The sequence below is a fragment of the Ornithodoros turicata genome, chromosome 4, assembly GCF_037126465.1.
Source record: "Ornithodoros turicata isolate Travis chromosome 4, ASM3712646v1, whole genome shotgun sequence".
Classification (NCBI taxonomy): domain Eukaryota; kingdom Metazoa; phylum Arthropoda; class Arachnida; order Ixodida; family Argasidae; genus Ornithodoros; species Ornithodoros turicata.
In genome coordinates, this window is record NC_088204.1 from 20,001,657 (window position 1) to 20,015,879 (window position 14,223).

Here is a 14,223-nt window from a genome sequence, read left to right on the forward strand (position 1 = left end):
CAGTCGTATAAAAATGAAGGCTTATACTGTGCTTCATCCTTTTTTACTTTCTTCATATTCTTTTTCTAAACAAAAAGCAGCAAGAAATGCCCAGAAATATGTAATTTCTGTTGCCTTGTACTTTTTTCTCCTTGAAATTTCCTAGTCTGTTATAGCAGGAGATTAGTACCAGAACACCACACTAGGCAGGTGATCCTGGATCAGTCAGGCACTAGACTAGTCAGGGTGTAATACTATTTTGCATAATCACACCACAGCTGCTGATTACCTTTCTACATGTAACTGCAAATTATGACCTCTGATTAAGTTTATATTCACGGGTTAGCACTTAACCTAAGACTTTATGGCTTCAAAGCATTTGTCAAGAATACTCGCTGAACTTTTGCCAAAAAACAAGTCACAGATACTAAAGAGTGAAATGCAAAGTGATACAAACTAAATTGGCAATGTACTTGATGAGTACTTGAAGTACTTTGCCTGGCACTTTGTACTTTACTTGAAGTACACTTGGAATTGGGTACTTTGTACTGTACTTGAAGTACTAATGATGCCAGGTACTTGATACTTTACTTTAAGTATAATTTTGAGGTACTTTGCCCATCACTGAACATGTATAAGTGATTTGGTATTATCAGCATGTTAATATATATAGACGTAACAGAAGTATGACCATGACCATATGGGAACCTCCAAGCTGTCACAGCTTTTAGCCTCAACTTCATCTAATGGGATGGAAGCAAATGAATAGAGAGAGAAAAAGAAGGCTCTTAAGCAACACATAATGTCTCTTCCCTGCTTCTGTAAAATATTACGTAACTTTTGTAGTACTATTTCTCATCCTCGTTACACCATTTGGTATGACCTTTCAGCCTGGATCAGACCTGGGACCACCCATGCTCGAGCCCATGACCGAACCGCCGCGACAGGTATCTGTCACGGTCAGTCGCTTAGAAGAGCACCTTGCTGGGAAGTCGTTACAATACTCGGACTCTGTTCATTACGTGGCAAGTTGCATTCTTTAAAACCAAAAATTGGGCTTGCTTGTGCGTGCTGAAGACTGTGCGATCTCCTTTGGCCAGGTCACGCCGCCACCATGTCGTGATGCACCTTACGCTAGGCCAGCGGAACAGGAAGGACTGCCGTTGAACCTGTGTATTGGAGGGAGCAGAGGGTATTCAAGTTCTCAAGAAATTTCGTGCTCAAGAATGGCCGTCCACAAACTGGACCCCTACGAGGTGTGTTCAGGAAACTCGAGCGGTCTTTAATTTTCTTTTTTCTTTTTTTTGCAAGAAAAGACATCTTTGTTGTTGGTTACTACTGTTACTGCTTTGGTACTGTTACCGACATCGATTTCATTCTGGTAGCAAACTTCAGTTTTCTGCTATTGTTGATACTGCACAAAATGATTCCACACTACAGTGGCAGGCAAATTTTTAGGAGTTCCCCCCCCCCCCGCCCACCCACCCAACACACACACACTTTTCCTTTTTTAGATAATGCCATTTGCATCATCAGTGCATTTCCATGTGCAATATTCCAGACCATTACATAAAGCTTGACTTCTGTACTCGTGTTCCTGATTCTTGCAATCATTAATGCTGCAAAGGGGCTTACCAATGTACACATCGACAGTTCTGGACAAATTGAAAATTTGCTGTAAGCATTACTAGCTCATGTTCGTTCCTCAAAGCAGCACTACACAGTTACGGTTTTTGAAGCCGCTTTGATTATTGCGAATAAAAGCTTTGGAAGAGATGTGGTGTTTCGCCTCTGACTAAAAATCTCGACTGCTTCATAATCTGTACTCCTGAAAGACTAAACAAATTGGTCAAAGACTATGTTCCTCTCAACACATCACTGGTGTACAATACCTACATGAGAGTAACGTCTTTTATGCAGGTGGTACACAGTTATGGACACAATGATGAGCAGACAAAAAATGTTCTGGGTGGGCATGGTGCCAAGAGAATCTGTATGGGTACGGCAGTCAGACGGCAGCCCGTGAGTGGAAAACCACCTCCAGCGATAGCACGGGTTTTGGCGCATAGCGCTAGAGGAGGAACCGACACCAGTGACGAAGGTGAGAAATTCTCGATTCTGTCCAGGTTTGCACTAATCGTACATGTAGTGGTGCTGACCTTCCTACATGTACAACAAAAATTTGTTTCTTTGTACTCATTTAATTTGACCTGATCCAAAATTACCTGCAGTGTTTGACATTAAGGGGGGGTGTGGCTCTTAAAATGGTAAACTCAATTTTTCAAAAGCAGTTTATTGCAAAGTTCATATTTTGCAAAAATTTGACCCCAAAATGTTATTAAAAGCAATACTGTAAACATATTTTTATTCGTGATGTGTTAATTTTCGCGAATCTGGCATTTAGCCATTAGCGAAATTATTCGAGAGTATTTAATTTTGCGATTCCAGGGCTGTTTACTTTCGCAGGATAAACGTCAAGCTGTGTTCGCGGGTACGATTTTTAGCGGTCGTGAAATTTGCGAAAATATATACATCGCGAATAAAAATACGTTTACAGTATATTTGTGTCTGCATGACAATACCACATTCCAGACGTACCCTAACTTTGAGCTCTTCTTGCACCGAACAAAGTAACTCGCTGCCACCTTGTTGGTCGCATCTGAAAGCGTGATTGCCCCCTTTCCTTTCGTTTGCCACTACATTTGGATTTGTGGCTCCCACGTGAGTCGAGGTGGTGCTATTTTTGTTGTTGAGAGTTCAGTTGACGATTTGCTGTGCTTAGCAGAAGGACATAACTATGTCGCTTATTTTGACCACTCCGAGTTTTGTGTACCTGCCACTAAAAATTGTGTAGAAAAAAAGAAAATAACATCAGCCCTGCAGTAACCTTATAGCTACATGAAAATCCTATTTTTATAATGTTTTGGTGACTATTCACCTCTAAAATTGTGTTGCAGCGGGACCTATTGTTTAAACTTCAATATCTTGCAACTTTCTGTAATGAGGATATCTAAGATCTGAAGCCAGATTTCAGATCAGCACATCAAAATACATATGACTGCAAAGGTTCATTAGGATACCTGAAACTATAAAGGTTTTAAGATCCACATACCTCTTAAAGGGGCACTAAAATGCAAGGACAACTTGCTCTCAAATGAAAGTCAGTGTTTCAATTAGTATAATACAAGCAAAATTAGTTCACACAGCACTACCGTTTAGAAGAAAAACGCAATGGAAACAGTTGTCTTTGGTGGCAATGAATGGGATCCCCAGGAGGCAAGATTGGTGGCATCCAATCAGACAGCAGGAGAAGCGATCGCGTACCTAATGTGGCCGTGTGGGTTTGGAACAGGTCCGATTATAGTGTTCCGTATATGCGCGGCATGATGTGCACTGCTGCGTTTTTCAGTACCAATTCACTGAATTGTAGCCTACAACAGTTCTCGCGTACGTTCCACTGACATTTATCTTGATTTATTGATTCATTGATTCATTCGTGCCCAAGAACAGCCACAAGGGCCTTCAAACAGCGACACCAGTCTGCTTCGCAACGCGCAGTGGACTAAAACGATGGACAAAAACGGTGGACTAAAAACGATGGTGCACAAGCTGAAACAGCATTCACTGCTTAGCGCCGACGAAAGAATGAGTCCAGTATAATTTCGATTGTAGCTCCGTAACACAATTAAAGTTTTGAATTATGATAACAAGTGCAAAATTAACATAGTGTGTAACGTAATTTAAAGTGAACTTGTTTGTGCATTTTAGTGCCCCTTTAAATAAGCAGAGTCCCCATGGCAAGTTCCTTCATTCTTCCTTCTTTTTTTTTCCTTTCTTTCTTTTTTTTTTTTTTCTTGGTAGTGGGGATTGTATGGCACATGCTACGTGTTCATGACCCATGACGTCTCGTTTCACACTGAAAATTCGTCTGCTGTAGACACGAGGAGGCGCTGCTTGCGCTGTACTCTCTATGTCACGCAGACACGTTGGCGTCATTAATTCATTCACGTACGGGATGTCTGAAGGAATTGATGGGTTTCTAGATGGTGCGCAGACCAAAGACTTTTCTCGTGCACTGGAAGTCTGCGACGGGGGTAGTTATTGCATAAGCGTGCGTGTTACTTGTTCAAGGATACGCAGCAGCTGAACATGAATTAATGTTGGGGACCTTTGCTGCTGCTGCTCCTGTTATGACCTTGATGCGCAAATACATGTAGCAATTACATTCACTCTATGTAGCCTTAAGGAAATGTAGGACATTGCTGAAGTAACATTTTCGTCATGTTACATGCAGCAGATAAACGAACAGTCTCCTTTTTTTGCAGATGTTCCCTCTGGATCAACATCCAGGGATCCAGGGATGGCAACTTGGGCAGCCCCTTATACGGACCTGTGGAGCTTCCGTCCCAGCAACTTTTATGCCGAGCGTCAATTCAACAGATACTGCTCCACCATAGAGCCGCACTGTAGCATCTGCACTCTGTTCAAGCCTCTCAAGGTGTGGCTTACTTCCCTTCGGGCTCTTTTGTGTCTTCGATGTTCTGACCTTAAGCGCTCAACTTGATGCATTACTTTGGCGTGCTGTTGAAGCATGGACAAGCCGAGGAATGATAGATCGAGCACGCTGGGTATTTCTCTGTGGACGAAACCTAGGATATTTGACTGAGAGGTACCTGGGAACAACCTGTATGGGTGCCAGCCACCTGATTTTCTTTGAGCATGAACACTTTCCTGGCATTCCCCTTGCTGTTCCAGTCTGGAGTTTTGGACAGGACGTGATGATCTGAGGCCTAGTTGTAGAAGTGTGGCCTGGAGGAACGCTGGAAACAGCTGTTTCTCAGCTGCAGCTTCGATGCACAAACCTCGTGAAGCGAATCTCTTGACATGATCTGAACCTGTCGATGCACAGCTCTCTAAGTTGGTTGGACAGCCATTGAGGTTGACGCATTGTTTTCTTTTGTCACCGCCACTAAGCTTACCTGGCTCGACTTGGCATACTCTTCACGTCACTTTCATTCGATGACCCATACTAATGCTCGTGAGGAGATAGCGTTGCAACAGTGTTTCTCGTTTGTTCTTAGAACTGTCTTGCATAGTGCGCAAATGTATGAAGTTGGCGTAGTTGGTATCTAGACATATTGTTGAATGCAGCAATAAACAACACAGAGAAGACAAGAAGATGAAGCCACGGCTGCTTACTCACAACTAACTGAAGTCTATTCAACACACACAAGGAAAACAACACCTGTGATGAACAGGTTTGAAAACTAGAATTAGCTACACTGTTCCCACCACTGTTACCACCCATACATAACAGATAAACCTGCCACAATCAAACATCGCCACACATGCTTGACAACACACCGAACGTATTGATCGGCTTCCTGTTCATCACAGGTGGTGTTTCCTTGTGTGTGTTGAATAAAGACTTCATTAGTTGTGAGTAAGCAGCCATGGCGTCAACTTCTTCTCTTCTCTGTGTTTATTGCTGCATTCAACAGTATGTTTGCATACTTCGATTGCTCTGGAAATTAACTTTTGTAAGCCTTAGGAAACCTGTTACAAGTTCCTTTCTTGGGCCAGCTTGTCAAATAAATGACCGCACATTTTTCTTTGTTGTCCAGTACACCTCAACATGGTTGAAACCCGAGAGCGTTGTGATACCAGACAACAGTGCAGTGTGGATGCCAGCTATCTGCTTTGTGAATGGCGGGCTGGATGGAAGCGCAGGACCGCACTCTGGAGCAGCCATCGCGGACTCTGTTGTCGAACAAAGCAGCCTCCTCGTCTGTTCCAACTGCTGCGTCTGTGTTCATGCCCGTGAGCAGTTTTTCTTCTTTTCTTTACCCGTCTGTGCATATTTGAATTCCAGCTCAAAACAAAATACATCTGCACATGTGGGGACCACAATGGTCAACTTGGAATCTTAGATTAATGATGGCTAGCATAAGCAGGACATCGTCACCATTTTGGTCTCATCTGGAAAACAAGATTCACTTTTGTGTCTGTGTAATCTAGGCTTTTATGTCATACAATTAGGGCCTTGTGATTTGCATCATCATCACTTTGTGTAAAACCCGAAAATGAACTTGCCGAAGTGCCAATTCAGCCCCCAGTACGGGCACTGGTGAACACTGAGCATTGGACGCTCAGTAGACCTGCTCCACATCTTGTGGCAATCAAAAATGCTAGGAGCGGCTTTTTTTTTTTTTTTTTCACCTACCTGGTCTCTCACAATTTTACCCTGTCTTACGGCTCCTGAAATAAAACCAGATTTCTACCCATGATTTTCAAACAACATAAAACCCGAAAACACATACACCATCCCATAAGAAACAAGCCCAAGGCTAGAGATTACAAGAACGAGGTCTCGAAAATAGTGGAGTTTATTTTATACATATATTCTGGCGCAGTCGCACGGGTGTCTGTAAGGCCATCGAACATTTTGAGCATTATTGACGCTGTCCTGCTGCCACACTGGCTGATCTAATATTTCTTGAGAGGTTAGCACGTTGTACAACCGGGTGGCATTGTCTACAGTGACGGAGAATGTAAGGCAGAAGAATGATTTTGGAATTTAAATAGCGTTTTAATTGTTCATTGCTCGTAACTACAGTAAAACCTCGTTAATTCGGATTTCGAGGTAGCGTAAAAAAAATCCGAATTAGCAGGGTGTCCGAAATAATGAATTTACGTCAAAAAACGATTATATTTATTTTTTTTTACATGCGCTGCACTCACACAGGTTTATTTCCGAAAAACTGGTTAATAGTTGCCCGTTTACCAGATGTTTGCACGCGAATAACGAGTTTCCGGACGCCCGCAAGCAGTTCCTCAGCACAGGCGCCATCGGGGCCGTCGTAGATGTCCTTGAGGGTGGCTAGGGCCCGAGCAGCGTCCTTCACGGACGGGCGCGGCGGCCGTGGCATCTCCTCACAGTCGATTCCACAGTCGGTTCCACAGTCGGATTCATCGCGTTTTGTGCCGACCGCATGATTCATACGGTCTTCGTCTGTCAACTGGTGTTGCTGTCGGCCGGCGACAGCAACGCCATCGTCAAGGGAAACGTAGTCCGCGAGTAGCACTGTGCGGGGAAGAATGCGGTCGAAAACGCCATCGTCTTGTACGCTGGCCTCGAAAGTTTCTTCTGGGGCATCCAGTTGGTCCTCAGATTGCACAAATCCGCTATATTTGAAGCAGTTACCCAAGCAGCACAATGTACTGAAAGTCGAGTGCAATAGGGGTGGACGGTATGTGTCTTATCCATGTTCTTTAGTTTCACTGGTCTGTTCAAGGCCTTCCACATACCCGTCCACCCCTATTGCACTCGACTTTCAGTACATTGTGCTGCTTGGGTAAACACCACTTTTTGCGTGAGCAATCATGGCCATGTGCAGTCCGAGCGCTCCCATTGAGTTACGAACGCCACGAGGAGCAGCGAGGAAGGGCAGCGCACGTGCAATAAGAGAGGGAGAGAGAAGGAGATCAGGTGATGCTCTCTCTCTCGATGGGAGCTTGCGCCGCTCATTTTCGCATTTGCGACAGCCGATTTTCGGGCTGGGATCTCAATGGGAGTATAATGTACAGCTCTTTTTCGCGTTTGTGACAGCCAATTGGCCGGTCCGAAGTCCGAATTATGTGGAGCCCGCTCAATTTTCGACGAATTAATGAGAGCGTCCTGCCATAGAAATACATGGTTGTTTTGATGGGACCAACTGGAGGAGCCGAATTATCCGAAATTCCGAATTAACGGGGGCCGAATTAACGAGATTTTACTGTACTAGTTTAATATGTACACTTGCATGACTGTATGCTGTGGACACCATGGTGGTGTGTGATGTCGAGCGTAGAAAAGTAAATTTGCGAATTTCAAGCTGCTCATAGCTGTTATACTGAAATTTCAGGTCTTTTCATAGCACTTGTTGCAGGTTTATATTGTGCATTTGTTTATCGCTTGCATCTTTGCTGATCACGAGGTTACCAGCAGCAGCTTTCGAGGAACCTTGATAGCTTCGATGGCATTTCACAAACCTCCATCGAGTCGAGAACCATCTGAGTGAATGGTAATTCAAAGTGGCCTTGTAGCAGCATCCGATTACCATTCAGTTCATTCATCATACATTTTCAGGACCATTGAAACACCCACGTGACATTAGTATAAGCAGAACTGGAGAATTGTTTAATTGGAATAACCTTATTCATAGGTCGTCACTGCACTTTATGCTTGGGATGAACTCTGAGTGCGAACGCTTTTCTGCCATCCCCCTTCTAGTCTGAGTCTGGATCTTAAAACAGGGCATGATGATCTAAGGCCGAGTTGTAGAAGTTCAGCCTGGAGAGACGCCGAACAAGGCTGTTTCTCGGCTGAAGCTTCGATGCATAAACCTCGTGAAGCGAACCTCTTGTCATGATCTGAACCTGCCAATACACAGCACTGTCAGTCCTTCTGAGCTTGTATGTTGCAAGAAGTACACGTCACCCAACACCGTACAACCAACAGGCGCACGATATTAATGACTTTTTGTTGTACACTACCGTAACGTTATATTTCTCGTGACTGTTTTCACTTCTAGATTGTTACGGTGTTACGTCAGAGCAGACGTCTCCGTGGAAGTGTGACCGGTGTGCAGCTCAACAAGTCAGCGCGGTATGACGCTGTCACTTGGGTTGTGCAGCAAAATCTCATTTGGCTATGTGCATTTCAGGAATGTTGCCTGTGTTCATTGAGGGGCGGTGCCCTGAAACCCACGACCCACGGTCGCTGGGTACACCTCCTGTGCGCGCTTCTAGTTCCAGAGGTACATTTCGTCAACCCAACAACAAGGAGTCCCATTGACATCACCCTTAATTTGCAAAGAAAAAGACTGGTAAGCCATTCTGCTTTGCTGTACAAATGTGGGACTCCAGCTGACAGTTTTCAGTGTCAATGATATCGATTAATTCTAGAGCTGGGTGTATAGCAAAATTTTCAATGTGAATCGAATACAAATATTTTGTACACACTGCGTTCGTAACTGCGAATAAGTTTTGAATATTTTTTTGCAGTTGTGAATCGTATCGAGTACATAGTTGTTGATGGTAGTTCAAATATTTCGAATAGCCGATTCTTGTCACAGTATGTCCATCAGCAAACTACTGCTCATCCATGGCCTTTCCTGTCAGAATAACAAAGAAGTTAAAACCAGGCTCCTCTATATCAAGCTTTGACATGTGCATTATGTTGCAAGGATGAATTGCATTGGCAGTCTGAAGTTGTGTCTGAAGATCCAATGCGTTCTGCAGCAATGTGTATCCTCTAGTTTCAAAACTACATCAGCTTACAAACTATAATGGCACGAATATTTTCCTTAGTTACCAAATACAGTTGTAGAAGCTATGAATATATTTATTGGGAGCTGTAGTGTACATTATACGTTAGGTACTACAATAATATGTACTGGAGATTCACATATATGTAGCAGAACTGTGGTTGTGGACTTAGATAGCACCACAAGCGCTACAAGTTGTCATGTCACTCTAAAACCTCGGTATTGCAACCCGTGAAAAGCTTCCCGTTGAAGGCAGTGCGTATCCTGGGGCAGCTTCAACCATTAGATTATGGAATCCCCGATCTTCCACTACACTGAACGGCTGCAAGTCAATTGCAACCATTCACACAACTTTCGCGTCTAGTGCCTATTTCCTTCACAGGCAGTCAATCTTTAGGCTGCATTGTGTGATTTGGGTCTTCACACCTTCCTTCTCCTCATAAACTTCAAAAGCCGATCTGTGCATTGAACCCGTCGGCGTGCATGGTGTTGCGCCACACGTTTTACATTGTCATGCATGTCGTGGAAGCATCAGAGCTAGGGCTGTGTGAATATTCAAATTCAAATCGAGTAGTTTATGCTATTCAAATAGTATTCGCAACTGATTTTGAGTCGCAGTTTTCGAATATTTCAGAAACACCCTGTGGCATGTTGAACGTCAAAGTTAGTTGGCGCACTTTCACGTCAGCATAGTGGACGAGACCGAGGCAGCCGCGAAAATAGTAAACTTTAGAAAATCGTAGAGAACTTAGCGCCGCTTTGAACTATGGGAACTTGCTGGTAACAAAGGAGTAACAAAATGTCTTAGATTCGAGAAAATATCATATCAGATATCGCATGTATTGTGAACTAATGGCTGGAGCTGTCCACTTAACCTTGAAGAACAACCGTCTCCCAGGTTTCTGTACCGAAGCAAAGGACGAAATTACTAGGGGTGTGCGAATACCGTATTTTCCGGTGTATAACGCACGCCCCTAAAAACGGGCCGAATTTGAAAAAAGTTTGATGTATAACTCGCACCGCAATGTTGCTATAAACTTCAGTACTGCCACCAGTATACACAGTAAACAAAGGCGGTGTATCATATATGCATATGCTTTATTTGAAAGTACACATTTAGTCAAAGCTGTTAAACTCCGATGCAACAGAGCTGTGTCATAGTATACAGTAATCACTTGTTATAACAAAGTCGTCGGGACCAGAAAAAAATTCGTTATAAGCGGTATTTCGATAAATGCGGGAACGGCTAAAAATGCTGCCAGTGGTGCCCGAACTGCGCGAAAACAACGTTATCCCAAAAGACACATACCTTGGGAAGTTATCAGCATGGTAGCACTTTTATTTCATTACAAAAAAAGAGGCGAGCTGCATCTGACGCGCGGCCTTGTTGGGCGCCAGGAGGGCCTGCTCCAGTCTGTGCACGCACCGCATGAGGCCATGAGGCCGTCGTCACCACCGCCGCACTCAATTTTATTGCGGATCCAACAAAGCACGTCCCGCGTTGGAACTTCCCGGGGCTCATCATCCAAACTATCACTTTCGCATCGGCGTCCTATCACAGTGTCCACAATATCCTCGTCCCTGGTAGGGCAGGCGACAGGTACGTCCGCATCTTCAAGTGCAAACGAAGAGAAGTCGTTGTCTGCCTCCTGTCCGACGAGCTCATGCACTCTCCTGTAGAGATCGTCGCAGTCCTCTATGTCTGGGACGTGCTCTTCAGGGTTGCCAGATGCCAAACTTGTCTCCCGCCGAAACAGATTTAGAAAATAGCCCAAATATAGCCAATGCACGCCAGAGCATAAAAGAAAAAAATAGCCAAAAGCGTTTTCGTTGACAAAACCGGGAGAATATACAGCATTAGGGGCATGCAACTTGCACATGGGACGCTACCACGTGGAGACCAGCCCTCAATTTCATTAAAGGGCCACATTTGTGCTTAGCGTATCATACATCCTTGTATACCTTTCTTTTTTTTCTTAATAAACATATCCCCCCCTTGTATACCAGATGTATCCAGGTACGAGGTTCTACCTGGAAACGTTGCACAGCCGATAACTATCATAGATACCGTAATATATATGTGCAGAAATGCTTCTACTGCCACAAGCTGCGCAGCCTCTTCAGTACGGGGACCCTCTCGGAAGGCGGAGGCTGCATTCAGTGCACAGCAGGCAAGTGCACCACGGCATTCCACGTGACGTGCGCTCACGCAGCGGGGGTCATCTTCGAGACGTACGACTGGCCCGTACCCGTCTACATTACCTGTACCAGGCACGTCGGCAACAAGGACAAGGTTGGCAGAGTCAGCTCTTCGCACTGCCTCAGCTAGATAGCATTTCACTTTGGCAATTTGGTGCTTTCTGTGGCTGTGGCCTCGCTGCCTCTATCTAGTCATGTGCAGTAATGCGGGCTTCGGTTGCTGCTTTCGGTGCCTGCTAAGTGAAAGAGTGGACGCAATTTAATTTTCTATGTCTGTCATTATTGAGTGGCAGACCTTTTAGATTAACTTCATGTGGCATTGAGCTCCTATCTTCCTCCCTCCCTCCCTCCTTCTTTCCCTTCTTTTCTGAATGCTGTGTGAATATTGAAATTATTTTCTTTTTCATCGGTGTAGCGTTATGTATTGTTTAGACATCATGCAACACTTCAATGCAAGTGCGTGAATGTGTGCAGCATGTTTATTTCCTTACAGCCATCGGAATGTTTTACTTGACACGCACCGTCATAATGCGGGAGCGTTAGGTCACATAATTGGGGGAATGGAATGCTGGCTGCGTTGCCTCTTCTGCTACTTACCTAGCCTACTTCTCAACGTAAATGGGGATTATTTCAAGTTCGCCCACCAGACTTGAATCTGTTTACTATGACTACTGTTGTTGAGCGACGTCTGTGATCTTCTTTTTCCAATGACATTTGCTCATTGCATAGTAGTAGAACCATCGTTTCGATCCCTAGCCAGCTCAAGAACCAAGCTTCATTATGCAATTGTATGTATGTTTTGAGCAGGCAGGTGCCTCTTATGGAGATTTGACGCAGGTATCTTCAGGTTCAGGTTTCATGCGATGCAACATTGAGCAAGCAACAGTAATTTCTTCGGGCATCCCCGTATTGTGTAATTTAATCGAGAAAGTATTCAACTGCTTATGCTGCATTAGTTGAAATTCCACTTCTGCAAACATTGTTAAAATAAAGGAAGTAGGTAATGCGTTAAAAATCGGGGTGTTGAGGGATTCGTGGTCCAAATTGGGGGTGTCTAATATATTGGTAGCTTTTAATGCTAATATGTAGTTACACAATATTAAACCGCCGTGAGATGACAGCAGCATATGGATTGCATACCAAAACAGTGTGGATTCAGAACAGATGAAAACGTATGTCTGTCAGGTAACAGCGTCTGTAATATCTCGAGGATTTACCGGTGTTCCCTTATAAACATCAAGTGAGGGCACAACACAATTAGCGATGTGCTGTATGGTACTGCAGTTGCAGAGACCATGGTTACACTGCAGAGTTTGAATGAGTGTGGCGTGCATTGCAGTGACGCACTGCATTTTAGTTGAGCTGCGAAGTGGAAACCCAAGGGATAGTATTACTTCAAACAAGTGTCGCATAATAGTGTATGAATTGTCATCGGAAGGTGATTGAAAACAGTTGGAAGTGTGTGTGAATGTTCCATGAAAAGGTGAAAGATTGAAGTTTCTGTCGGGCACTTCCTCTTAACGCTGTCCAGTACCTTGCCCAGCACAGTTCCTCTGCCGTTCTTTCCTGTTACTGTGGTAGCTATGCTCGTTTCTATTAAACCCTTTGTGCTTGCACTTACGGATGGCAAACATTGGCTGCATGTTTAGAAGCTTTTGATTGCCATGGCCACACAGCTTGGAAAATATTTATATTCATTGATCACATTCGTTGCCAGTGTGCCACCTATCCTGTTCACTACATATTCACTATGTATATTGGCAATGATATTGATCAGTCTCCTCCTTGTAAGCCATTATAAAAGCTCACAATTACATGTGCCATATTCCCATAAGTGAGCAGAAACTGTAAAACTCTGCTTTAAGTAGTTTGGTTTATAATAAAATATGTATTATCTTTGCATCATCATCCTCATCATGCTTCACACTAATGCCTGCAACACGCTCACATATCGCCTGCAACACACTCCGACTACAAGTTGACATGCACTCATTCTCACTTTCACAGCTGTCATTCCACGTATGCTGCACTTAGTCGTCACACTGACTTGTGTGAACAAAGATGCCTTGATTTCTCTTAGCTATTCATTCCATTCACATATCTAACAACAATGGGGTTCGCTCTCAAGTCTTCATGTGTGTGCACAACGCAAGCCAGTTGTGCATGTTGCAACTGCCCTTATAATCGCGCTTGGTGACAATCATCTAACCAGAGGCTTGTCTTGCTTTTTGGGAATCTGAAAGGTCATCTCAAGAGACTGTTCAGAACCAAACGATGACCGAATGGTTTCTTCGCATAATTGGTTATGATGCTAGGATCCTAAATACTGCATAATAAATATTCCAGAATTAATTGGCTCTCGAATACTATCATATCACATGCCAACTCAGGATCTCCTTCCAAATCCCACAGAGTCCCAGTTTCGCCAAATCCAGCTAACACTTGAACCGAGATTAGACTTCCCTAAACCTTGTGTTAATCATCAGCCCTGGTTATGAAAGACTCTATGTGGCCCTGTTTGACAGGAAATCTTGCTATCTCGCGTTGGCGATACATATTATGATTAACAATAAGTTTATGGATGTCTGATCTCGGTTTAGGTGTTAACTGTCGTTGGTAAAACCGGGGCAGAGCATGTTAATGCCGTCTGTATTATCCTTCCCTTTCTCTAATGGACCTTTTTCACAACGCTTCTACGCATGCTCAGTGACCCTGACGGCGCCGAAGAAGGTTCCCT

At 43.9% G+C, this 14,223-nt stretch overlaps 1 protein-coding gene across 4 annotated transcripts in view; it reads left to right on the top strand.

Moving 5' to 3' along the window:
• The window catches only part of LOC135391282 (lysine-specific demethylase 4C-like), a 38,629-nt gene that overhangs the window by 17,678 nt on the left and 6,728 nt on the right, over positions 1-14,223 (top strand). For all 4 annotated transcript variants that reach the window (XM_064621482.1, XM_064621480.1, XM_064621481.1 and 1 more), the window contains 8 exons: positions 870-1,004; positions 1,080-1,235; positions 1,900-2,080; positions 4,305-4,477; positions 5,604-5,799; positions 8,553-8,626; positions 8,685-8,846; positions 11,374-11,580. In XM_064621482.1, the coding sequence (XP_064477552.1) occupies positions 870-1,004; positions 1,080-1,235; positions 1,900-2,080; positions 4,305-4,477; positions 5,604-5,799; positions 8,553-8,626; positions 8,685-8,846; positions 11,374-11,580 (1,284 nt within the window). The remainder of the gene's footprint in view (positions 1-869; positions 1,005-1,079; positions 1,236-1,899; positions 2,081-4,304; positions 4,478-5,603; positions 5,800-8,552; positions 8,627-8,684; positions 8,847-11,373; positions 11,581-14,223) is intronic.